The sequence below is a fragment of the Histoplasma capsulatum genome (genome assembly GCF_000150115.1).
Source record: "Histoplasma capsulatum G186AR genomic scaffold supercont2.11, whole genome shotgun sequence".
Lineage (NCBI taxonomy): Eukaryota > Fungi > Ascomycota > Eurotiomycetes > Onygenales > Ajellomycetaceae > Histoplasma > Histoplasma capsulatum.
Genome location: NW_025544811.1, coordinates 401471 through 426903, shown reverse-complemented (window position 1 = coordinate 426903; position 25433 = coordinate 401471). Strand labels below are relative to the sequence as shown.

Below are 25433 nucleotides of genomic sequence, written 5' to 3'. Positions count from 1 at the left end.
TCCCATGTTCCTAGCAAATGGCCCTAGGAGCCATTTACATACTTTTACCCGACTTTTACAACCACCTCTCTTTTTACGCATTCAATCTCTTGGAGCAACTCGCTCAACTCCCCGCATCGCAGCATCTATACATAGTGCTGCCGCGATACCGGCAGCCGCAACCATACCAAAAACAAGCAATCCAATGCCCTCACCTCTAACGCTTAACCTCGAAGCGAAATGCTCTGTATGTCTCATTCCACTTCAAAAGCCCAAGAGCTGCGGACGTATCTAACGCTTTCGGCTTTTTGTCCATCTATGTTAGACTACAAAAGCCCGTGCCAGCACCCTCTACCTCCCGCACGGTCCCGTTCAGCTCCCAATATTTATGCCCGTGGCCACGCAAGCTTCGCTTAAGGGGTTGACGCCGGAGCAACTCGCCCAGACCGGATGTAAGCTGTGTCTGAATAATACGTACCATTTGGGTTTGAAACCTGGGCAGGCAGTGTTAGATGAGGTTGGTGGAGCCCATGCGTTCCAAGGGTGGAATGGGAATATCTTAACGGATAGCGGTGGGTGAGTTTACATATATTTCTTTTTCAGTTGGTCGGTGGTGATGGGTGGTGTTGGAGTAGTTGAAAATGGTTATTTGCGTTTGAGGAGCCTCGCATGAAGAAACGGGGAAGCAAGTAGAGACGAGGGAGGAAAAGGCGCCGAAGGCGGACGATGGATGGGTTAACAAAAAGAGGATCATTCCATGCGGGGATATCGTAGCTAATATTATGTGCGTTGGCAATTGGTAGGTTCCAGATGGTTTCCCTCTTGAAACTTGCGCAGGTTACAGAGGAAGGGGTACGGTTTTTGAGTCCGCACGATGGCACCCCCATGTGAGTTTCCACCACCGAAATCTTCCCGTTACCTTTATTTGGCTCCAGAATTATTCGTTATTAAACTCGGTGGGCTAAAAGATAACGGATAGGCTTCTTACGCCGGAACACTCGATTTCGTTACAAAATTCTATCGGTTCAGACATCATTATGCAGCTCGACGATGTGATAGCAACCACCTCCCCCGACCATGCGAGAATAAAAGAGGCAATGGAGCGATCCGTGCGATGGCTCGATCGATGCATTGACGCACATAAGTACCCCGAGAAACAAAATCTATTCTGCATTATCCAGGGTGGGCTGGATCTGGAGCTTCGGAAGGAATGTTGCAAGCAAATGGTTGAGAGAGATACCCCTGGGATTGCTATCGGTGGACTTTCTGGTGGTGAGGCGAAGGAAGAATTTTGCAAAGTGTGAGTTTTGCGCCCAGGAGAGTCGTCCAAAAATTTAGGATATTGGAATGGCTAATAATTTTACACTCGCTAGGGTAAATGCTTGTACTGCGCTACTCCCAGAGAAAAAGCCGCGATATGTGATGGGTGTGGTACGTGGCTTTCGGTCTGATGAATGAGTGGAATGAACACTGACAGTTTGCAGGGATATCCAGAAGATATCGTTGTGGCTGTCGCCCTCGGAGCAGACATGTTTGATTGCGTGTGGCCCACAAGAACAGCTGTTAGTTTTGATTTTCTGCTCAACATCACCTAAACGAGTTTCTAGCAAAAAAAAAAAATGCTGACCCCGGAAACAGCGCTTCGGAAATGCAATTACTTCGTTTGGCACCTTGAACCTTCGGAATGCGTCATTTGCGAACGACTTTCGGCCGATCGAAGAGGGCTGTCAATGCATGTGTTGCCGACCCAAAGAAAAGGGGGGTCTTGAGATCACAAGAGCTTACATCCACCATCTTGCCGCCAAAGAAACGGCAGGAGCTCATTTGTAAGTACTCTGTAGCTGCTGGAACAGAAATCGTGGAGCCACGCCTGCTAACCCTAATGTCCCAGACTTACAATGCACAATGTCCACCATATGCTGGCAATGATGGGTTCCCTCAGAGCGGCGATTCTGCAAGATAGATTTCCTGATTTTCTCCACAAATTCTTCAAGACAAGGTACGGTGACTACACGAGTATACCCCAATGGGCAGTCACAGCTCTACGTGGAGTTGGAGTTGATTTGCTAGCTGGTTGATCTTGGTTTCATCTGGATTCGGGAGTTAACTGCAACATCATGATGGGCTCATTTGAGACGGCGCTTTGAAAGGCTTCTCAGCTAGTATATAGACCGGAGATTTGATCCACAGCCATGAGTTATGGAGGCCTCGCAAAAACTAGAAATGTAAATGGAAATCTTAATACCGGACGGCGGATAATTCCAATTCTCATGATAGTAGTTATGAAGTGAGTGTGCCCTAACCGACTGACCCGTCACGTGTTCTTCGCGTCGCGTCGATGTTGGAAGTCAATTAAGCAAGAGAACTCGAACCCAACGGGATGCCAGCAATCATCCCACAAATACATCATTTCAATGTCCGTTGAAGAAGAAACTACGGCCAAAATTATAATCAATAATGCCTCAGTCCGACATGCAAACCGTTCCCATCACCCCTTCAGAAACACCAAAGCCAAATGACAGCTCAACCCCGCCAACACCAGCGCAGTTGGCCTCTCTCAGCCCCTCCCCCAACCACAACCCTTCCCACGAGGAACATCAGTATCTTCGCCTAATCCGTTCAATCCTCGAAACGGGCGAACACCGCCCTGACCGCACCGGTACAGGCACTCGCTCTCTCTTCGCGCCGCCACAACTCCGCTTCTCCCTCTCAAAACGTACTACCTCCAACCCCACTTCCACCTCTTCTCGCACCCCCGTTCTCCCTCTCCTAACTACTAAACGCGTCTTCCTTCGCGCCGTCATCGCCGAACTCCTCTGGTTTATATCAGGAAGCACATCCTCCCTCCCTCTCAGCGAAGCCGGCGTCAAGATTTGGGATGGCAACGGGAGCCGCGAATATCTCGACTCAGTCGGCCTCTCTCACCGCGCTGTTGGTGACCTAGGCCCCGTGTACGGATTTCAATGGCGGCATTTTGGCGCGGAATACATCGATGCCCAGACAGACTATACAGGCCAGGGCGTGGATCAAATTGCAGAGGTGGTACGGAAACTGAAGGAAAACCCATATGACAGGCGCATTATCCTAAGCGCATGGAATCCAGCAGATTTGAAGAAGATGGCGTTGCCGCCGTGTCACATGTTTGCGCAGTTTTATGTCTCCTTCCCTGCTGGGGATCGCGATGATGGCGGGGAGGAAGGCGAGGAGAAAAACGAGAAGGAGAAGAGGAAAGGAACATTATCTTGTCAACTTTACCAACGTTCATGTGACATGGGGCTTGGGGTGCCGTTTAATATCGCCTCATATGCACTGCTGACGCATATGTTAGCGCATGCGGCGGATTTGCATCCCGGCACATTGATACATACCATGGGCGACGCGCATGTGTATTTGGATCATATTGAGGCGCTGCAGGAGCAGTTGACGCGGGAGCCGGTGGAGTTTCCCGAGCTGATAATTAAGCGTGATGACCGAGGCTCGGGGATTATGGATGGGTGGAAGGAGGAGGAGTTTGAAGTTGTGGGATATAAGCCGCACAAGGGGATCAAGATGAAAATGAGCGTTTAGGGATTTGTTTGGGAGTTTTATGACACTTTCTCCTTAGCTCCCTGCATTTCGAAAGCATGGAGAAATGTCGAATGCATTCTGATATTGTCAAGTTAATAGACAGTTAGTATCTTGCTATATCATTTTGACAGTATATCATATCAATTGATGCTATTCTATGACGCTCTTGAACATCCTCGCAACCGGTGCTTTGGGTTCAGGTGAACGGGTATATAAATCTTCATATATTTCTATGTATACATCGAGATCAGAAAAAAAAATGGGATGGGGAATATGCTCCTTTTCCGAGAGTCCGCAGGAAAAGTGCGATGCTGGGAACACGTTAATGCTGTCATGAAATGGAGTAAGCGTTGATCATCAAACAGAGGAAGGCCATAAACACCGGGACGTCAGGGATCAAAAACTGTCACTAGTTACATAAATCCAGAATAAATAAATAAATATAAAAAATAAAATCGTAAGAGCCATCACCACCCACGGATAAAAAAAAGGGGATATCAAGCCCAATGGAAAACTATCTACTATCACCGCTCTATAGCAAGATCTGGCGGTGGACCAACACCGCGAAGTAGCACAATGGTGTCTCCTTGCGCAACACCGCCAGAGGCGCCAAGCTTCTCGGAGAACTCTAGCAACTTCCCTCCTTCAACATGGAAGACGCGCAGCCTCTCCGCCTCGCCAGCAACTCTATTATTGACATTTTGCACCTGCAACCTGCGTGCCGCATCGTCCAAAACCTTGCCCACACTCCAAGCGGAGTCGAAATAAAAATCGCCAGTGGGATACTTCGCCGTTGTGGTGTCCGCAGACGCTTCAACATGCAAGTAAAACCGCTTCGGCAGCGCAAGGTTGGGGTCGCCTTTTGCTTTCTTCTTCAGCTCTGCAAGCATCGCCATGCGCGCGGCAGCGCTGTTGGGTTTCGGCTTCGGAGTCAGATTCGCGGCGACCGTGGAGGATTTATCTTTCCCCCACGTCCGTAGGCGGGAGAATGCTAGCCGTGCCTTTTCAGTCTGGGATGGCCCTTGTCTGGTAGGCCGCGCACCTATCGGGGTGAGTTTGGCGCAGTCATGGTCTTCGCGCAAGCGATGTTTGAGACAGTATTGGCGGTTACATTCGTTGCAGTGAACGCCAGTATTTTGCAACGTGTGGATCAGGGTTTTGCAGGAAGGGTGTGAGCATTGCGTAGAGTTGTAGACGGTAGGTTTTACCGGCGGCAGAGAGGAGAGCATGCTGCTGTTTCTGGTGCCCGTGGCTCCGATAGAGTTTTTCCGTCTGGAAGCGGCCCATTCCCCTGCGTGTGTGCATTTGTGAGCAGTTTCCGTCCGGTGATCGAGGCAGAAAGTGCCCTTGCAGGATTCGCAGCGGAAAGGGAGGAAATCGAGCTGGTTGCAGTAAGAGAACTGGCAATGTTTGCCTATGGATTCAAGATCACGATCAAGGTCCATTTGCGTAAATGAGGACTCCTCCTGCTGCTGGGCCGGGGTGCCTGTAGAGAATGTTATGGGAGCCATGATGAGTGCTGGGGAGAGCAGGATTGATACTCTCTTATGTTATATGATATGGGACAAATGATGGTCAGTCGGAGGTGTCTATTACCAATCAAGGTATACTACCTATGACTGTCGATTGGCTGAGACCACTGCATAGAGCAGGCGGCAAAGCAATGATGATGATGATGATGGTGATGGTGGTGAGGGAGACGGCGGAGAAGGCACGGGAATGTTCTGGCCAAGGTGTTGGGCACTAGTTGCCCAGGTGGCCCTCCACCGCACGTGATTACCCCTATATAGTTAGCTAGCGACCACAACAATAACAAGATCAACCATCCCACAGGTTATGGCCTGGATAGCAGATTTTTAAGAAAAACAATGTGTTTTGATTAGAATACACTGCAACCAATGTTATATTGAATGAGTTAGACATTATTCCTCTGAAAAGAGAGTTTTTTGTCTATAAAAATGATGTAATTGATGGAATTACTGTCAAGACTGCTGCAGAGATTAGACTGGCCGCTGGGACCATGAATTACACATTTGGTTTGGTTTGGTTTGATCCCAGTCCATTTCTTGGCATGATTTTAGTGGGACCAGGACCAGAATGGGAGTGTAAAGTGACTAGAATTATCAAAACATGAGTGAAATGGGACTAAAAAATCTTGATATTCCATGTAAAGTGACTGACTATCAAAATCAGAACATGATCTGGGACTGATCATGATTTTGACTCAAGTTTGGTCCCATTCTGATGATTATATAATACATCAATCTGATGATATGATTGGTGGAGATATTACCTCTATCTTGCTTAGTGCTGCTGCCAATCTACCTACCGCTGCCAACCTATCTATCACTGCTAATCTATCGCTGCTAATCTATCGCTGCTAATCTATCGCCGCCAACCTACCTACCGCTGCCAACCTACCTACCGCTGCCAACCTATCTATCGCTGCCAACCTATATAGGGTAAATCATGGTCCCATTTGGTCCCATTTTGTAAAATGGGACCAAATGGGACCAGAATCACTAATTTATTAGTAAAACATGATCTGGGACTAGATTTATAATATAAACAGTGTAAAGTGACTAATTTGCTAAACACTATATGGGATCAGAACTAAGATATCTAATAATGGAACTGAGGAAAAATTTGGTCTCAGTTCCATGCATGGTCACACAGTCAGTCTACAAACAATTTTATATTTCTTTAAATTCAAATAAAACAGAATATATAACACTCAGTAAAGCAGTATACAAAGTAATATAATTGTATAATATAATAATGAAACTAGAATTTATTACAGCAAAGAACTTCTTATTCATCAGAGCAGATAATAAAAATTCAATCAATCTAACTATCATTGTCACAATTATAATATACAGTAAGTATATCAACACTCACTTTCACTATTCTTATATACAACTGAATGAAGATATTATTTCAATTAATTATATTTTCACTGAGAATATGATAGCAGACAGATTAATTAAATCTCTGAGTATAGTAGTATTTAGATGTTTCATTAAATTACTAGAACTTTTTACTGACAACAGCAAGAATGATTAAATTTCTGTATATAGCATGTTTTTGAAATGATTTAGATTAAGATAGCTAGCATGGAATATTTATAGAAACACATCACACACATTGGCATGTGGGGGGGTGTTGGACACTAGTTGCCCAGGTGGCCCTCCACCGCACATGATTACCCCTATATAGTTAGCTAGCGACCACAACAATAACAAGATCAACCATCCCACACAAGGAACGGGGCTTTGCGATGATGACATAAGGTTCCACGTGTTTCAAACGCGGGAAGTTTATTTCTCCGGCTCGTTATGGGCAAAGTACCAAAGGAGCTCATCCAACCATTTCAACCTCTATCCTGCGCAGTCCTTCGTCTTCAAGGAGCGAGATCGAGGGACGCCTCCACAACAGCCACAATTTTTTGACTCTGCACAATGCACAAGAGAGGTAAGTTTGGCTGCTTTGGTATGTTATCTCTCTCTCTGTTACTTGTTTTCTTGTTTTCCTCGATGAACCCTTGTATACTAGTTCAGTATGTTGAGAAGGGTTGCTCGTGGCGTATCTTCGCTTTTGCCTTGAGCATTTTATACTAGGGATGCAAGGTGTGAAGCAGGGTAGAGTCAAGTTAATTGCTAAAGTAACTCATGGTTACCATTCGCGAACTGTGCAGCCTAGTGGCGGATGAAAGGGTTTACACGTCTAACAAGTTAGTATATGAGACCTTAATTCCGGAAGGGCTTATGGTCCGCATCCGCGGGAATGAGATCTATCTCAGTGAGTCAGAGAAGTACGGCGGCATGACGAACTATGGAGATACCCTACTTCTAGAGAATAGTGTTTTACAGTGGCTTCGGAACTGGCCAGGCTACTTTCACCTCCTCAAGCAACAAGTTATAGCGTGTGAAACGTGCGGACGAGTAGCACGGAACACTTTCTTTTCACCAAGCGAGTGCTCGAACCCGAATGCTTCGTATAGGTAAGGGCTGGAAAGCCTGTGGAAATGGTCAAAGCAAAACTGCAAATGTCTGGATCGGTTGACCTTCATAAATGGTTTCTATGCTATTTCAGTGGAGGTGATTACAGACTATTGTTTTGAATAATTGCTAGTCTCTTGATATAAGAGGGCATTCTAAGTGTTCATCAAGGTCTAAACGTATTCTAAAGACCTAATATCTTACTACAGACCTATTCCCTTCAGATGTTTAGGGTGAAAGCATCACTACCTAGGTGGAATGAGAAGTATACATCGTGAGTGGCTGTATTCCATCAGTTTTGGTGACTGGATACTGGAACGGAATACACTGTGCCAACTGTTGATCAACTTGTGCATGAGGCAACATTGTTGTCATGGCTGCAGGTGACACGGTGAGAAATGCAATTGCAATAGTGCTGTATTATTCAGTTTTAGACTGTGGAATATATAGCAAGTTGACCGTAGAAATGTAAAGTCCCATGATCCTTGAAAAGCTGTCATATACAGTTAGTATGCTACATTTTAATACATGTACTAGTATTTCAACTGTTGATGTTATTTGCTGATAGTTCGAATGGTTCAATAGAATACAGCCATTAAGGGAAATCTCCAGTTAGAAGAATCCTTCTACTCCTTCACCCTCAAGTAGAATGATGAAAGGATAGAAGAATTGACAACAAGTCCTCCGTATTTTATTCTATAGCACCATTGGACGCCTGCAGAGAGTAATCCCTGGCACCGGTGCTGAATTCAACGGCTACACTGTACTTGACGGAGCAGGCTTCTCCATTGAACATCTGTCTGAAATTCCCCTGTGTCTCTCCTAAGACTCCAGTGTCAATGCTGAATAAATGGGCCTCGTAGGCAATAGTTGAGATGAGTGCTTTGAATGATGGCCCACAACGACAACGACTTCCGGGAACTTAACAAGTTTGATCCATCCAGCTAGCTAAATGCCTCGATGGAGAAGAGATTGACAGATATCTTTTTGCTTTTGGAAAAGTGCTAGAGAAACTGTGTTGGGCAGGGAAATTACTGTTTGCTATTCTGCCATTTTGCCTCCAAGGTTCTCAAAATCGATGCCCTAACCCCAAGCCCTAGCCCTAGCCCTAAATAAGTGGGCTAGCCATATTCTCCCAAATCTTTCAAACATTCAAGTTCTACATTCTTCATCTTCTTTTGTCAAATTCGGCCTCCTTGTTTTTGTCTTTTCATCCAAACAAACTCATACTGCAACACACTATCACCAAGACCAAAGCCAGCCTTGCGGATAGTGAATTACGCATCACACTCGGGAGGATCTTCCGACGTTTCGCGACATCAGGACAACTTGGCCGCATATAGAAATAGCACTGGAAAATGATGAACTGTTCACGGACATCTTCTCCCATCTCATCCGAGGGCCAAAACCAAATTTCTTTTCGGTGTGGTGGTTGATAAATTTTTCACCATAGCATGCATGGGTCAAGTGGGCTCCGCCATAATCCTTTATGTTCTAACATGCAACGATTTTTCTTCCTTATTGCTTTCTTTTTGTTCCTTTTTTCTCTTTTTGTCTTTTCTTTCTTCTCTTTTCTTTTTCTTTTACTTTTACTTTTACTTTTGCTTTTTTTTTCGCTCTTTGAAAGAGCCTCCCTTTATCAGTCTCAGGTGCTTTTATTGTAACAACGCAACAAAGGAGAGAAGCCTATGAGCAAGCGGATTCAAGTGAAAACGGTGGTTTTAACATTTTTCCATTTCTGGAATGTTTCTCAACATGACACCACCCAGACAGAGGCTACTTAAGACCGGAAGTTTCATCGCCTAACTTTATCCTGTCGAGAACTAACTATCTATCTCACTAGCTACTAGGCTTCTCGTCATTCCCGTGCGCAAATCAAGGCTGAGTAGAGATACCTGGAAATAACCAACCCTTTATGATTTATTACTCGTCAGCGAAGCGGCCACGGTAGAGACGCCCGTGTTCCGTGATTGACCCGACAACGGCTGAGCAGCGCCTGCGCTGGGATCATGCCGTCGCTTCTTATCCACCAAAGACGGAACTGTCAAGGACTCCGCCTGGCGCTCCCTTTGTTTCTCGGATCTACTCGTCAAGCCTGGACTTGCATTGTCGTGTTTCCCATCGGTTGCATCTGATTGCCTACAATCAAGGTCGCCAGCATCATCGGCTTGGTAACTATTTTCGAGGCACCTACGACTTCCAGCATCACATTGGGCCTTTGCAGCAATTCCAACGTTTTTCACCGTTTTGTCGCTTTGAAACTGGCCCTGAGTGTCAGAGTTTGTCAGATTTCGTGGGCGCTTGACACGACGGGCACTGGAATTAGTGCACGATCGTTGCCGTTTTGGCGTGCATGGCTCGATGTTGGCCGCTGGAACTTGCCGTACGCTGTCTAGGGGTGTTGAGACTCCGCTTGCGTGAATAGAAGGGCTACGATTATTTGTTGGGGTTATCGAACCCGAAGTTCCTCCACTATTTTCTGAGCTAAAATCAATTGTGGGTTCCCCCTCAAAAAGCTCGATGGCAGATGCCCGGTTTCTCGGGTCAGCCTGCAACATTCTGGACAACATGAAAAAGAACCGGCTGTTTGGGTGACTAGTTAGTGCCTCCTCGGCGGCGGATGCGACGGCCTCATGGTAGTCACAGTGTGTTGTCGGCACACCATAGGTGTATTCGAGAATGACGACCCCGAGAGCCCAGATATCAACCTTGCTGTCGTAGTTTCTACTTTGGCGCTTGTATAGTGAGAGTTCAGGTGCCTCGTAAGCTGGTGTCCCAAGATGCGATTTGAGACTGCTACCAACTTTAGAAAACCCAAAATCGCTTAATTTAATACTAAAGGAGTCTTTTCTGGAACCAACGAGGATATTTTCTGGTTTGACATCTCGATGTGTGATATTTGCGGAATGCATGAAACGAAGAGCGTCCAGCGCTTGGGCAAGAAGCAGTTGGATTTCTGAGGTGTCGATCGGGTCAACCTTGTGCTGGTATCTTAGATTTCCCAGTGGCATAAATTCCATAATGATCTGCAACGGATCTACTGTCGAGCACACAAACTGAACAATATGGTCCTACACAACATGTTAACCTTGAGGTTAGCAGCGTGGAGTAGAATGACATACATGCACAAGATACTTCATTATCCGCATTTCACTTTCGAACTCTTCCCTGGCGGTCTTTATCGCTTCGATCTGGTTTTCGGCCCTTTCCTGTAAATCGACAGGAGAATGAAGTTTCTTGGAGGCATATGAGATCCCGGTGCTCACATCTATAACCTTCCAAACTGTCCCATACGTGCCACTTCCAATAATGCGTAGGGGGAAATAGATTGGGTCGTCTAAGGGAGTCCGTTGTCGAGTTGGGTCTTGGCTAGGTACGTTTAGCCCACCAAGAGCGAGAACGGAATCTTGACTCTCTTTCACATAAGAGTTCACATTCTCATAGTACTCCTTCAGGCAGGAAGCGTGGTTTGGTAGTGTGATGTCAAGACGGAAGCCATCAAAGAGATGGATGCTGATTTTCCGTGGCTCGTTGTCGAGATTTAGAATCCACTTGAAACCCCTCCGCTTGTACTTCTCCCCCCAGCGGTTATAACTGACAGCAGTATTTTTGGTTGATATGTCTCTCAACACAAGATGATTTTCACTTTCAAATGTGATACAAAAATGAACTCCGCTTATACCCTGTCTCTTCCTTCTGGCAAGCAAGACATCACATATCTTCTTTTCGGTTCCAAACACGAATCCCCGGGTGATATCTTTTGGTGGATTATTGAAGGTTAACTGTAGACTCCCCCGAGGTTCGTCATTGTACCCCGAGTCGTTGCCGTCCTCTTCAAAATATTCAGCAGAAGGACTCCGGCTTCGCGTGTCCTGATTGTCCCCTAGCGGGGTAATGTAGCGTGAGCTATTGTGGGGAAGTTTGATGCACTCGGCTGGATGTCCCGCCGGTCCTGTTATTGTCATAATAAGGTTTGGATCCTCCATAGTATTTTTGGCAGCACAGTCCATCAATGATCAGGTTTGTTATGCTCAATGCCTGTAAATCTCTCTCCAAATACCAAAAAAATTTGAAATCAAGTTAACCTCGTCAAGAATGGAACACACTACCTTTTTAGGCAAAAAAATGGATGATGAACAGCGAAACATTGCACAGCAGCTGGAGAAACGAAGAGCACTGCGGCGTGGCCAATCGCAAACGCGACTGTGGGATATGTTGGATTGGCGCAAACGGAAGAGCATGCACTGCGCTCAGATCTGTCCTCTTGCATTGCGCCCGCTCGTATTCATTGGATGTCCTTCCTGGCAGGGCGACCACAGATCCTTGACCTTTTTCTCTTTTGCTGGCGTGGCTGTCTGTAATTCGCGAATGTGACCGTTGAAAAATAAAATTCGTAAGGATCTTTGTTTGTTTATTGATTCTGCCGCGCTGAACAATGGAGTGAAAATAGAACTAACGGTTGGTATTTCGTATGTGTATACTCTGCACTAGTATATAGTGTATGTTTATATCGCTGTACTGTCCAGTAAAAATGTAAATTGGCAGTAATGGCAAAGGTGGTTACCATTTTTCCCCTAACTGTCAACCAGGATGCCAATCGTAAATGCGATTTCATAACCGATTTGGCCTGACTCTAAATATGAAGAACCCACTTTAATCAAATTGCTTATCAAAAGTGATAGCAAGGAAGAAGAATAAAATGATTTGTATCATAGTATTTATACGAGTTTTGTTTCAATTTTAACTTCTTTGTCACCCAGCACGGAGGCCGTATTAACTATTACTAGTATATATATATATATCTTTGTATCTGGGAATACCCGTGGCTGGCTGCTGTTCAGTGTTTGATTCTGCCCGCCCACCTTTGAGCCGGCTTTGCTTCAGCAATATCCATGAAGCCCACTCTGGGCCCATTCCGAAACCAATAATGCGCGCACTGGCAACAAAGCAGCCATATTCCTCAAGTTGGTAACACTTGGTCTTCTTGTCCTGTTTTGGTATAGCGCCAGTATTCGTGTTTCTTCAATTACTGCTGATCTCGCCCGCTGTTTTGTTGATTTTTATTGTTATTGTTATTTTTTTCCACTTCTTGCTCTACACATCATACACCGTTGATAAACCCATTCGCCGTACTGCCCGTTATGAAACTATCTATTCACGATCTCGATAAGCTGACTGCAAAGGACCTGGAGGGCGAAAGGTTTGACACCCCTATTCTATTCCATAACAATGAAGCTTTTGACCACAAAGTCGCATGCTGACATCGCTGGAAAGTTGGATCGAACCTTTGCCAGGAGAAATCTGGACTCAAGAGCATTTTGACAAATTGAAGTAAGAAACAGTGGCCATTGCTGTTCGACCATCCTGCTTGTGATTTGGATGCTGACCTTGCACCTGAAAGGGCGCTTGCCAACGCGAGAGGCCTGGGTTCCGGTGTGGATGCGAAAGAACTGGAGGAAAAACTTAAGTGAGATGTTTTCCACCTGGATCGTTGGTGTAGAGCTATATATCCAGATTACTGACCAAAAACTTAATATTTTCGACTATAACAGAAATCTGCTCTCTAGTTCAGACATTCGCCATAGCTCTTCTCCGTCCGAAAGCGGGCCATCGAGTCCTGACTCTCAGATTGAAGCCATCAGAGCGGAACGCCGCGCAGATAACTTGCGGGATTATGGCTACCTAACCGAGAGGGGCGGAAGGCCCGCCTTTCCACTAGAGGTGGCCCAAGCAAATATTAATATTAATCACTTCGGAGAACATGAGGTTATGATAGAATACTGGGGACAGAGCTATCTCGGCCAACGAAATCGATGGGTTGCTTTTCTAAACCACCAGAAACGAAGTCGGAGAACAATGGAGATTTTCACCGAGTATCAACAGACTGTATACGACTACCGGGAAAAGGAAGGGATTGAGGGCAGTATCCACTTAAATTTCGATGAGAAAAAACAGTCCAAAATAGACACCTGGAAGGAGTACCATTATCATCAACACAAAGTAGTTCCCCACAAGAGGGAGAAAGCTGAGGCTGGACGCAAGAGGAGAGAGCAAAGGATAATAGATTGGGAGGCTGGTAAGCGTGACCCTACAATACCCGAGGATATGGGCTGGATCCACCATGTGCCAACACTAGATGAATCTCGACTGGATAAATACATGAGTTGGATTCGATGGATAGAAGCCGAGCTTCGCCAAATTGAGCAAGAATGTGCAGAGCCTGCCAATAACGGCATTGACAATGCATCCCATCTTACTGGAAAGGGAGATGAAAGGATGGAATCTTCGTCATTGCGATCATCACATGCCGAAACAGCGCCTCCAAGTGCAGAGAAGTTCTTGAGGAAGAGTGAACGCTCAGTTGGTGGTCTGGAGAAATCCCCAGCTGCTATTGGAGTTATCGGTTCACCACTAGTCTCGTCACGCAGGGTGGTAAATCCAGATGTTGCTGCTAAACATCCTAGCCAGGAAGATTTGAGAACAACCTCTTTGGCACCACCAGATCAAAGCGGAAAGAGTATAGGACAAGCTAGAGAAAAAATTGGATCCAGTTCAACACGAAAGATACGTTCTAGGTCCTTGGCTGAGACTGGTTCATTGCGCAGGAGTCAACGAATTATTGACATGGAATCAAAAAAGGCCCAGCAACAAGTAACGCTGGAAACAACAAAGTTGGGCCTGATGGCACCCACCCAAACGGAATCAAGGACTCAGTCTAAGAAAAAGAAGTCTAAACCAGCTCATCCACACAGTCGACCCGAAGGAGTCACAAAGCCTCAGGCATCTAGGAAAGGGAAGCTGAAGCTGAGTCGAACCGTGAAACACGACGCCATAGCCACGGCATTAAGAGATGTTGAGCAACAAGCAACGCAGAAAACATCAAAGGCAAGCACCACAGCACCCAAGGCTGACACCCGAAGGGAACGAAGGACTCAGCCTAAGAAGAGCAACTCTAAGCCCTCTTCACAGAGCCGACCTCAGGGGATCATAAAGTCTCAGGCTCGTAGCAAAGGCAAAGGAAGAAGGCCACCCCGAGCCGCAAAAATAAACGCTTTAGCGAGGGAAGTTGTTCTCTAGTCCACACGTGAGTGGATTTGCATGCATCGTCTAGATAACCGAAGCGTGTATAGCTTGCGTGCGAGGCCTCCTCCATATGAGCTTTGCCACTGCTCGATTACTCTGCGAAGGGTATTTCCTCAAGACTGTCCGCAGAAGTACTAGACGCATTTATTATAGCGTGGGACTTGAGACTACAGAGGGTACCAACCCTACCCCGTCGCCAGATTCAATCATTCTGGTGAGTTTTATCGAAATCTCGCACCATCCACTCTCTCTTCTGATGCCATGCGATTGGGGGGGAGCAGGCGCCGTTGATGGATGAGCTGGCTGGCAGGAGGGAGAGAAGTGGGCGAAGCGTTAGGCACTGCACCGCCGCATGCGGCCTCCTTGCATCCTTTTCCAGTTCGTTCCAGTCGAGAATAAATTTAATCTTGACACATACCTAGTCAGGACCTGTTCTTAGATAGACATTCATCTAGCTGGTCTAGTTTTAAGAGTTAAAACCATTGAATTAAAATAAAAGGGAAATTGAGTAAGCGTCACGAAAAATAAAAGAGTAAAAAAGCAAAAAGTAAAAAGCCTCCGTGTCCTCCGAGACAAACACCAGAGTGCTAAGAGAGAAAGATCAAATTTACTTCTTCGCCAATGCCCACACGACAAAGGAGTTCGATTCCAAATCGCGAAGCTTCTCCCTCAGACACCGAGAAACAATGAATCTCGTTCCTTCTCAATTCCCCTTTTTTGAAGAAAATACATAGTAGTGTTACAGTAAAGCGCGGGGAAATACATACTTGCTAGAACAATAGATAGCTTTTGGCTTACAAGGGGTATAATTGTAGTCACAAAAAATCATAGAAGCTTTTACAACCAGACAAGATGTGGCGGCTAGTGGGTATGGAAGGTTAAAAAAGTAAAAATAAAAATAAAATACAAATAAAATAGTACAAAGGTTTAAGATGGAAAAGAAAGCAAGAAAAAAGAAATGCGAACAAGGAAAAAATTAATGGGAATGGGATAGATAGTAGCTCACGAACTAATTGAAAAGACAAAAAGGAAATAAAAAATTGGAAAAAGAAACAGCAGTTGAAGATTAAAGTCGGTGGAAGCGCAACTAATCAACACCAAGGCGGGCCGGGTATGCAGATGACAAGAAAGAGAAGGATGATTAAACATATATTAGCAAGGGCACATATAGGTAGTGAAAGTGGCAAATGGAGCAAAATAGAGATATGAGCAGGGAAAATAGCGCGAATGGATCCTATCTGAGTGGTCCTCATTGTATTACTCCTGACGTTCCTCCTCGCACAGAACGGAAGGCGCATTGGAAGCGGTAGGTGTGGCGAACGGTATAGCGGAGGTAGATGTGAAAACAGGGAGCTGTTTATTTGACGGTTGTGCAGCGGCAGCGATGTGATAACTCAGCGGGGCAGACGGAGGCTTTACAGTAATCTGAGGATGGGTGCCGGAGTTCTCCAGGGATAGAGGGGATAGCGGAGGCGATATATGAGCATATGATCTGGGAGGTGCGTCAAGCTCCAGCTTACTGGCAGGGGAGGGGTTTTTTGATGGCTCGATGTGGGTACGCTGGGTTGTTGGGTCGGATGGCCACCCCCGTACCACCCCGCTGTATGCGTTGGCTGAATGTGGGAAAGACGATAGGTCCGGGATAGGAATTCCATCAATATCAGAGTTTTTGTGAGGGAGGTGTGCCATTTCCTGCTTGATAGGGTCGAAGCGGGTGGATAGGGTAGTGCCAGCAACAGGAGGCGGAGGTGGAGACTGGGCTAGCGCAGCGTCAGGGTTTGAGACCTTCCCGGTGGCCGTTGTGCTGCTCGATCTGGATGCTTTCGAGGTCTGGGATTTTCTGGAAGCGGATCTGCTAGTAGCAATCTTCCTGCGTTCCTCTTCTCTCGCCGCATGCTCTTCCGGGCTTGGGACTTTTAATTTGATGTTAAGCTTTCTCATACCTGCGGAGAGATTGGTGAGATCACGCTCTGAAGTATCTGTGTTTATAGACGATGAGCGAACAGGGGGGATGGGGCCACCACCTATAGGTCGTGCTTGTCGAGCTGCCGATGGCTTTCTCGGACTGGTCCGGAAACCAAGTTTTTTCACCGTTGGTGGGTCCCCAGGCTTCCCATTCGAGGTCACCGGGCGTGAATCTATCCTACGGGCGCTACTCCCATTTGAGGAGGGTGGTGAAGTTCCCTCTACGCTGCCCCTGCTACGGGCGCCACCAGTTGATGCCACCGTCGACGCCACACTAAGGCGTCGTGAACTGTGCGAATCAACAGGCTTGGGATTTTGGTTACAACTTTCAGGAAGTTCGGTGGCAGAGGCATCGGGAATGTCGCTCACCGAGGCAATGGTGGCCCTTCGCGAAGCTCTTGAAGGTTGCTTAGTAGTTAGGTGTTCTGGCGATGGTGGTTTCGGCTTTCTCTCCCTCAATTGCATTGGTTTCCGATCATCAGCCGCATTCAACTCTGGAACATTCGAGGTTGAATGGCGGTCACGCTTTGTCCGAGTATTTTCACCTTTTAATTCTGAGTGCTGGAGACTCACAGTCTGGCGATTGGTAGGAATAAGAACTTTCGACATTTCATATGCTGCAGTTGCCCAGTCAACGACTGGGAGTGGAGGACGCGGATATCCACTGTCCCCTGCACTAAGCTGCGATGAAATCGATCTCCTGTCACGGGAAGGCAGAACGATCTTAGCAGCTGATGCCTGGGTTGGAGAACAATATGTCGGAGGCCCCTTCTCACGAGACTTGCGAGCCGGGGTTGGAGGCGGTGGGTTTGCAAGCAGTTCGAGGGTTTCCAGCATTGGAAGTGTCCACCACTCAGTATCAAAAGTTGAATCCTCTTCTAAGACAGTCTCAGGGCAGTCATTCAAACCAAGGCGACTTAGCATTTCAGTAGCGAGGCGGTTATCACCATTTTCAAAACCAGTTCTCTGGCTGTCCGCAAGCCCTGACAGGTGGCTAAGCACACCACTTATTAGAGCTCGGTCAGAGTAGCCTCCTTCTAAAACGCTTATAACTCTGCCATCAACGCCCAGGGCTTCATCTTCTGCGATTTGCACAATATCTGCTGTGAATTTGGCATAGAAATCCGTCGGTACATTGACCTTGTGTCTTTGCATACCAACGCCTTCCCATTCACTAGCATCAAAACCAGCAGATATAAAAATAGCTGCTTTGGGAAGCGACGGATTTTGAGAGTATAGCAAACGCTGTGTATGGGATCGTAGAAAGTTTCGAGCCTTTTCAAGGAGGATAGAGTACTTCGTATTGTAAAGTTCCCAAAAGCTAGCAGAAGTTTTCCACGGTTCAAGATGGATATTCCAGACAGATTGGCCATGAGCATTATCGATGCAAACGCTAGCATTACGAACCTTGTTTACATCACCAGCCTCACAAGGATACGAGTTGATGTCGTGGAGACTGAAGTAACCGATTGCCGTTTTCTTATGAGATGGGGAATTCCTGGAAGCTGCACTTGCCTTCCGATTTTGCTCCCAAGCAATCTCCTGCGACCCGTCTCCGTGGTGTAAATCGAAATCGATGATAGCAGCATGGGTGAGGCCATGAGACATTGCAGCGTGTGTAATACCAACATGAACATTATTGAGCCAGCAAAACCCGGACGGATAGTCTACTGAGCAATGATGGCCAGGTGGTCTAATATTCACAAACGCCCGAGTAATAGAAGTGGGTCCAAACACAGCGTCCACTGCTTCACAAACCCCTCCCAATGCACCCTCGAACGCATTTAAGGATTCCCGACACAAATACAGATCGCCCTCGTGTAATTTTGGTGCGCTTGCTGCGCCACTCTCCCTTCCCGAGCTGCTGGGACGAACAAGCTCCTTTCCATTCAACGCGAGTCGAGACTCTGCAGCTTTGCACATAATCTGTAGTTCATCCATCCATTTTGCGCCATGAACATGGGTAACCGCAGGGGAATTAAGTGATATCGTGCGCGTCGTTTTCCTTATTTGAAAGGGGGGAATCGGTAACGATTGAACGTCAAGGTCTGGGTGTGGGGCAAATCGACCGCCCCCATATCGTCTCCCCATGCGAATATAGGCAGTCGATACGCCAAGTATGCTCGCAAGGAGGCGTTCTGGTCGTTCGACAATTTGCTCCAGGCCAGCTTTGGAGGTCCTTGGGCGGGAGAACCTATGCCCATAGCAAGCATCTTGAACAAGAACGAGTGTTTTGGATTGTAGATCTGTAGACTGGTGTAAAGCCAGCTCCTTTTCAAAATGTTCTCGGGCGATGGAGGTAGCCGTTGGCGCCACAGGCTGAGCAGGCTCTAGGGCTGGGGATTTGGGACGCATGCTCGGAGAAGTAGTAGCGAGGAAATTAGATGAAGCGCGTCTGGAAAGGCTAGGACGCGGAGGGGCAACCCCACTACCGCTATAGTTTTGTACAGACCGTAGGGAGCTGACCGATGATCTCTTTTGTAGTGAAGGAGTGGACACTCTTCTCTCGTCCCTCAAAGAGCTGGAGCTGGGGGTTCTCCGGGGAACGGATGGATGGTTGGCGAAAGCTCTAGAAGGGGAGTCATGGCGAGAATGGGAGTGATTCGTGCCAAGGGAACGTGAAGGGGACTGGTATGACGAAGGAGACGGTGATGAGGATGGCCCAGCTGTAACAGAACCTGTCGCAAGAGAAAGGCGATTGAACGTGGGTGTCAACTCGTCAGGGGCTCTGTTTGACCTCCCGCCTTGAAAGTTGCCAGCCGAGCCCGGCTGTTCTCGTCGGGACTGGTCCATTGGAGACGAAAGTGGGAAGCAGTCTAGGCAGCCAAGCCTGTTAGCAGCAGTTCCCAAGTGACACGTTGAGCCGAAAGACGGGGATATACATAGATGTGGGTGTGGAGTGACGCGCAGAGGCGTTGAGGTTGCCGAGCGCGCGCTAGAAAATACGGAAGGCGGTTGTCGCGCCTGGCGTTTTTATAGCCAAAATAGTACTAGAGGGTTGACCGAGCAACCAGAATAGGTTCAGTGATTGATGGAATCTGGACAGAGCCGTCTTTATATTTTATTTGCTCTCATGCTCCATCGCAGGTGGGCTATACGGCTAGAAGGTTCTTACGAGAGTACTTTCCTTCCTCCTTCATACAGAAATACGTACACACAAGGCAGATTCGGTAAACGGAGACTGCAGGCTTCTTCTGTGAGATTCTTTCAATTAAGAAACTAGCTTCGGCGGGAAATGGTTGATGGGCACATTATCAATCTGTGCCTGAAGGATTTGATTTCACCTTCTTCTGATACCATTTTATACATATAAATCTATTTGGTGAACACAATTGAAATCCATCCCAGTCAGCAATCAGGGTATGTATTCTCCTGGCTATATGCTTCTGGAAATTCAACATTGGACACTTGTAGGTCGACTAGAGTAGAACTATATCTACAGTTGATTGAGCACCTAGCTCCGGGTTGAAAGGCTTACGATCTGTTAAAATGACCACGATGGGACCTGCAATCACCATGGTTTTTTTTTTTTTTTTTTTTTTTTTAACATCAACAGGTATCGTCCACAAATTTGGCTCCTTTTTGGCATTCTCTCGCACTTGTATAAGTTTTTGAGCTATATCATTTTGCCGGAGAGATGTAAAAAGCTCCCATTCAAATCTGTGTCGGAGAATTCCTTGTCTCGTTAGCATAATACATTGCGCAGCAAGTTCAAATTCACAGCCATCTAGATCAATATAATTGCCGCCATAAAATAGCCATGAAGCCAATGACTTATGATTTCCATTGCAACCCTGTTTGCCGTATTTGATATCCGAGTCCATATGAAAAAAAGACAAGCTTATTTAAGAACATGTAGTTGAAGCTGTGGAATTTGAAGATAAAATGCCAAATTAATGATATCATGAGATGGATATAAAGTCTTGAATGCTGGAAGTGTAGCTCATAGCTCCCATACACTCAGAACTATACTATTTGAAGAAGAAAAGTGATAACAATAATGAAAGCACAAATCGCCAATATTTCAGTTGTGATTTTGTGGTTACTTCTAGTATGTATCAACACTGCATCCTTTGTACAGTGCAGAAGAGGAGAGCACCTCACAGGATAAACAGGTAACAAGAAGGCATAGGCCTTCAGAGTTCTATATCCATGATATAGGCTTAAGAACACTCGCGGAGCAAAGAAATGAAAAACAAGATACAGCTATAGCAATCTAAGTGGCATATATGAACTGCCCATGGAAAGCTAAGGAGCAGATCGTATAGTGACAGAGTCGAAAAAGTAAAAATACAATAAATATGGAAAGCAACAAACGGATTCCACATTCTTAGCGCATGGATGCCAACATAGATCCTAATCTTAACCTACCTAACCTTCGAAGATCTCTCGCATTCCGCAGCGTTGAACCCATTTTCAATCACGGCGAACAAACAACCTGAAGGAAAGTTATTTTCTTGAAGATATGGGCCTATTCTGCTGAGCCCTTACTTGATATTTAGAGGCGGCAAGATATTGAAAGGGTGGTAGATCCTGTATCTGTCATTTGATCTCTGGCAGCCGGATTAATATCAAGTTGCAAGAATGGGAAATCACATTTCAATTCTGAAGCATGTTGTCCTTTTAAGGTTTTGTTGGATCAACAAACATCGTGGTTAAGCTTAACTAGTGTCAGTTAACTCACCCCTAGACTGCTAGTTAGTAACTTACCGAGCCAGCAAGCGGCTGTTTATCTCAAAAGTCTAATCAAACACTGAACATCCTTGTCTGCAAAGATTTTAGGTAACTGACACTCGTACTTCACATTTTCTTCCACTCTTACTCCAAGTAGGGGTGAAATGGTCTGACCACAAATTAGCGCACGGAAGAGTGGTTTCAGGGATTTTCGTGTTTTCACCTGCGAAAAGGGATCTAGATTCAGCCAATGCATTCGGATCAATGATAGGATGACTACAGGTTTCCCCAGCATAATGATTGTTATCACTCTTCTGGGAAAGTTAGGTCTCAGGAGCGATACCTGGCACAGTCCGGTCGACGGTCATGCGCAACCATGCTAAGCATTGCGTGAAGGAGCTAATCCTGCCTGAAGAGGGAAGACATTGGACGCCAACTCACAACCTGGTATATCCAGTACAATCTCGAGAGTAACCGGGTTAAGCGGCCCACTGGACGGAAAGTGGGAGTTTGGGCTCTTCGCCATATGCTACTTCAGGGGCATGGAGGTGGGAATCAGTGAACCATTGAGCCTGATCCGGCCAGCTGAATTTCCCCAATTACTCTATTTTCTTTGTCGCTTCTTCGTTTTCGCGGATATTAATATAAAGAGCCTATCAACTCGGCATCCGGACAAGGTTGCCATCTAGCACCTACATCTGGCCAGTCAATCATGTGTGCTAATACATATTGCACTGGTCATCGTCTACAAGTCCAGGTATAGATAGTTGCACACTTTTCCGAGATTTGGTTTTTGAATATCACCAGAGCATTACTGGTAAAATATCTTTGACTGATAATATTTATGACAGGAATCCGAAATCGAAGCAAGGCATCCACTTCCGTTTTCCACACAAAGATAACTTTACCACTTTGATCCGCAAATCTAGGTTGAAAAGACCGTTTTCCAAACGTCCCACCTCCTTATCCAAACAACTTCTCCGAAGAGCTCTAACCGCCGCATTCGAAATACAACACTGCTAGCAAATAGATACCTGAACCAAGGTCAACTATCCTAAGAATGACACCCGCATTCCATCCATTTCCAATCGTTCATGATGACCACATATAACTAGGAGCGGAGGCAATCTATAGACGTTCTCCGCATTATTAGCTCGCTGATGACAATCATCCCAGTAAAACGAATCAAAATAGCCAAACCTACAGACTTGCGTTGTACTTCACTTCCTGTCCGTGTCCCCGCCGTCTTCATCCGGAGCTTGTCGAACTTTAACCGGGGGTCCGCCGCCGACAATGCCCCCTACAACGGGAAGGCTGCCAACGATGCCGGTCACGGTGTCAAGTGGCAGCGGCAGCTGCGGAGCGGCTTTGGTGGTTGCAGTGAGGGTGAGGAGGGCGGTGGCAAGGGGGTAAAGGAGCTTCATGTTTAGATATCCTCTCCGTGGACAAGTAGTGCACGTAGTTCCCAGGGGGAAGGTAAAGGAAAACGAAGGAGAGAAATTAAATCTGCTAGATATAGTTCTTATCAAGGAGGGTAGGAGGACTATTTGCGTATGTAAAAATAATGGTGAAACAGAGTGGGAATGACAGAACTTTATACAAAAGTATAAACTACATAAAGGGGCTATGGAACTTATCTGATGCCCCTTTTTTTTTCTTTACCAGTCGCATGTTACTCAGGAGTTGGGATACAGGCACCTGTTGTGCGATATCGCTGTATATTATAGATGCTTCTTCTCAACTTTTCAGAGCACAGCAGGAGGATAGCAATCTCGATGGGCGCGGTTATTTGTTTTTATTTGTGTTATGGAATTACGTTGCCTGCTATGTCTGCCATTATCCTCTCCTCAATTACCCTTTCTCGCTTCCCAGGGCAATATATGTTTAGCATGTATTGTACATGTTTGTACATATAGTCAGGTATTAGAAAGTAGCTATCCAGGGTTACTTCAAGATCACGACACTTGTACTGTACGTTACACATGTGGATACAACATGCATATGTATGTACACGCTCATGTCTGACAATCTCCCGTAAGCACATTTAAATTCTTAAGTGGATGCTAGATGAGACCATGTATAAGCACGTTGCCATCTCGCAGGCGTGAAGGCAATTCATCCGCTCCCTCTCCATCCTTTGCCACAAGTAACGTGAATGAGAACGGCAAACAGCATTGCCCGCCCTTTTCTAGGGGGGAAGTGAAAGAGAAAACGGAGAATAACGAGCACCACACTTTCCAATTTACCCCTAGATATATTTGAAGTATATTGAAGCATATGGCTATTCCCATCATCAATTAAATGACAATTAACCCATTGACAGAAACAAATCAACAATTATAAGTCCTTGAATAGTAACTGGATATTTAGAGTCATTGCATACAACATTTTGTTTTCACTGAGCCTGTCTATAGACTTAGAATAGAGGGGAAAAAAAGAAAATATTAGATCGTCATCAAAGGCAATTTTCAATACTCACCCCCTACCTAGCATCAATAAGCCTATCGATTCTCTTTGCCAAATTCATGAATCTCCTCAAAAGTGTAAGCAATCCATATCTCAAATGCTACGTTGCAAACATTCCCCGCTCGCACCTGTTCTTTTATCTTTCCCATCATCCAGCAAGTCAATAAGTGGGCAAAGTAACTCCTGCATCTGCACCGATCCCGCTTCACTCCGTGACATTCAACCTGCTAACACCCGAAGAACAAACCCTCAGGACATGTCATGCATTCAACATCACGCTAGGTCCCTCGCAGCTCAGGAGCCAGAAGCAGGCATCTCCCGCTCCTTCATTGGGGGCTTGTTCAACGAGCCCAACTTCGAAAACCGTTTGTCGAAGCTAGGCCCTCTGCCACCCGCCACAGCTTGGGTTCTGAAACGGCCTCATTCGAGGCGTTGTTTCAGGGAACTCACGTTCGTCGGCCAACATGTCCAACTGCGGGTATTTTTAGATATATTGGAAAAGAGGAAGCGGAAGTAGCTGCAGTCAACGCGAACCGCAGGGTGCCGATGGTATGAGTTCAGTGCATCGTACGTTTGTAGGAGTGGGAAAGACTTGGGCACTTTGCTCAGAAGGCGAGGTGGTGAGGAGAAAGGAACGGAGGGGGGCATAGAATCTGTGTGATACAGTGGATTATTCGTGCGTTATTAACCTGTTTTCAAGAGCGGGTCGAAATATCAGAAGAGTTTTATTCCAAGGTGTGAGTAAGTAGTATTACTTGTTGGTTATATACACGATGAGCTGCAGCGGTATAAATACTTCATAGAAGAGAGATTATTCCGGTGTTGAATCGCCTTTAAGAGTCAGTGAAGGCAAATAAATATCGCTTGTTCAACATGTACATCAACCGCTCCCCACGCTCATCAAAGGGAGGAGAGCCGTTCAAGTTCACCACGCATCTCCCTCTCATGCGGAAGCAGCCTAAATTCCTGTGCAATTGCTGATGATCAACCAGACAATCCAAGAGACCAGGCTCGGAGATGTTTCCCGGTTGAAAAATTGGTTTGTTTTGACGATCGATAAGGATTTTCAGCATTCGTTGAGAACAAGAATGGGCAAGGGAAGAGAGTTGTTGAAGGAGAAGAAAACAAATCCCCATCGTCGAATGCATTTCAGCGATACCTAACTCCTACGAACGGTCATTAATTGACGCGTCACGGTTGCCCTGTATCCAAAATTGCGTCCCTCGGTAACGTGAGGAGGGCCACCAACATATCACGACATAAGCGCTGGCTAGCCATAGTGCTGCAAACCCTGGGTGTCAAAGAGGTGGGCAACACAACAGAAAATAAGTCGTAAAAATGAGAAAACTGAAAAAAATAGGTCTAGAAAAGCCAGCAGAAGCATAGCCTGCTGCCCGTCGCAGAAATTCTCCCGCAGCAACGGTTGCAATGAAATGGAAAATGAGCTTTTGCTTCATGATGATAATCATGAAAAGAATGGGCGGCTGGTATTTCATAGAAAACAAGGAGATACGTCTGTGAAAATGTCAGTCAGGGCACTGACTGTGCTCAACATATTCTTCGTCCTGGTTTCATTAAACGGCGTCACGTCTGCTCGAATGTAACAGAAATGTGTTCCTAATGCTGAACTGCCTATTACGCCGTGCTGTATGTATATACAGTTGTCGTTTTCTCGTTCCCTCCTTTCTCTATTCGTCTCGG

General features: G+C 46.1%; 9 protein-coding genes across 9 annotated transcripts; 5 read left to right on the top strand and 4 right to left on the bottom strand.

The window, feature by feature from the left end:
• Positions 1-2: 2 nt before the first annotated feature.
• On the top strand, positions 3-2057 carry HCBG_07212 (queuine tRNA-ribosyltransferase; the record flags this gene model as incomplete). Its single annotated transcript, XM_045434261.1, has 8 exons — positions 3-226; positions 305-555; positions 783-866; positions 959-1279; positions 1353-1410; positions 1464-1541; positions 1618-1805; positions 1871-2057. The coding sequence occupies 8 exons, from the start codon at positions 185-187 to the stop codon at positions 2055-2057; spliced, it is 1209 nt and encodes a 402-aa protein (XP_045285052.1).
• A 315-nt stretch (positions 2058-2372) lies between these two features.
• Positions 2373-3710, top strand: HCBG_07211 (thymidylate synthase; the record flags this gene model as incomplete). Its single annotated transcript, XM_045434260.1, has 1 exon — positions 2373-3710. One exon carries the CDS (start codon positions 2437-2439, stop codon positions 3544-3546), a length of 1110 nt encoding a protein of 369 aa, XP_045285051.1.
• A 46-nt stretch (positions 3711-3756) lies between these two features.
• HCBG_07210 (AN1 zinc finger protein) lies at positions 3757-5171 on the bottom strand (the record flags this gene model as incomplete). Its single annotated transcript, XM_045434259.1, has 1 exon — positions 3757-5171. The coding sequence occupies one exon, from the start codon at positions 5055-5057 to the stop codon at positions 4071-4073; it is 987 nt and encodes a 328-aa protein (XP_045285050.1).
• A 1833-nt stretch (positions 5172-7004) lies between these two features.
• Positions 7005-7550, top strand: HCBG_07209 (uncharacterized protein; the record flags this gene model as incomplete). Its single annotated transcript, XM_045434258.1, has 2 exons — positions 7005-7017; positions 7246-7550. 2 exons carry the CDS (start codon positions 7005-7007, stop codon positions 7548-7550), a joined length of 318 nt encoding a protein of 105 aa, XP_045285049.1.
• A 1907-nt stretch (positions 7551-9457) lies between these two features.
• Positions 9458-11530, bottom strand: HCBG_07208 (serine/threonine-protein kinase; the record flags this gene model as incomplete). The annotated part of the gene is made up of 2 exons (XM_045434257.1): positions 9458-10615; positions 10667-11530. The coding sequence occupies 2 exons, from the start codon at positions 11528-11530 to the stop codon at positions 9458-9460; spliced, it is 2022 nt and encodes a 673-aa protein (XP_045285048.1).
• A 1243-nt stretch (positions 11531-12773) lies between these two features.
• On the top strand, positions 12774-15125 carry HCBG_07207 (uncharacterized protein; the record flags this gene model as incomplete). The annotated part of the gene is made up of 3 exons (XM_045434256.1): positions 12774-12817; positions 12946-13011; positions 13097-15125. The coding sequence occupies 3 exons, from the start codon at positions 12774-12776 to the stop codon at positions 14619-14621; spliced, it is 1635 nt and encodes a 544-aa protein (XP_045285047.1).
• Positions 15126-15884: 759 nt separating this feature from the next.
• HCBG_07206 (histone deacetylase HosB) lies at positions 15885-19385 on the bottom strand (the record flags this gene model as incomplete). Its single annotated transcript, XM_045434255.1, has 1 exon — positions 15885-19385. The coding sequence occupies one exon, from the start codon at positions 19383-19385 to the stop codon at positions 15885-15887; it is 3501 nt and encodes a 1166-aa protein (XP_045285046.1).
• Positions 19386-20011: 626 nt separating this feature from the next.
• Positions 20012-22690, bottom strand: HCBG_07205 (uncharacterized protein; the record flags this gene model as incomplete). Its single annotated transcript, XM_045434254.1, has 8 exons — positions 20012-20097; positions 20290-20432; positions 20964-21030; positions 21303-21317; positions 21415-21489; positions 21708-21757; positions 22042-22191; positions 22491-22690. The coding sequence occupies 8 exons, from the start codon at positions 22688-22690 to the stop codon at positions 20012-20014; spliced, it is 786 nt and encodes a 261-aa protein (XP_045285045.1).
• Positions 22691-23791: 1101 nt separating this feature from the next.
• On the top strand, positions 23792-24764 carry HCBG_07204 (uncharacterized protein; the record flags this gene model as incomplete). Its single annotated transcript, XM_045434253.1, has 4 exons — positions 23792-23809; positions 23986-24210; positions 24451-24473; positions 24725-24764. 4 exons carry the CDS (start codon positions 23792-23794, stop codon positions 24762-24764), a joined length of 306 nt encoding a protein of 101 aa, XP_045285044.1.
• Between the last annotated feature and the right edge of the window lie 669 nt (positions 24765-25433).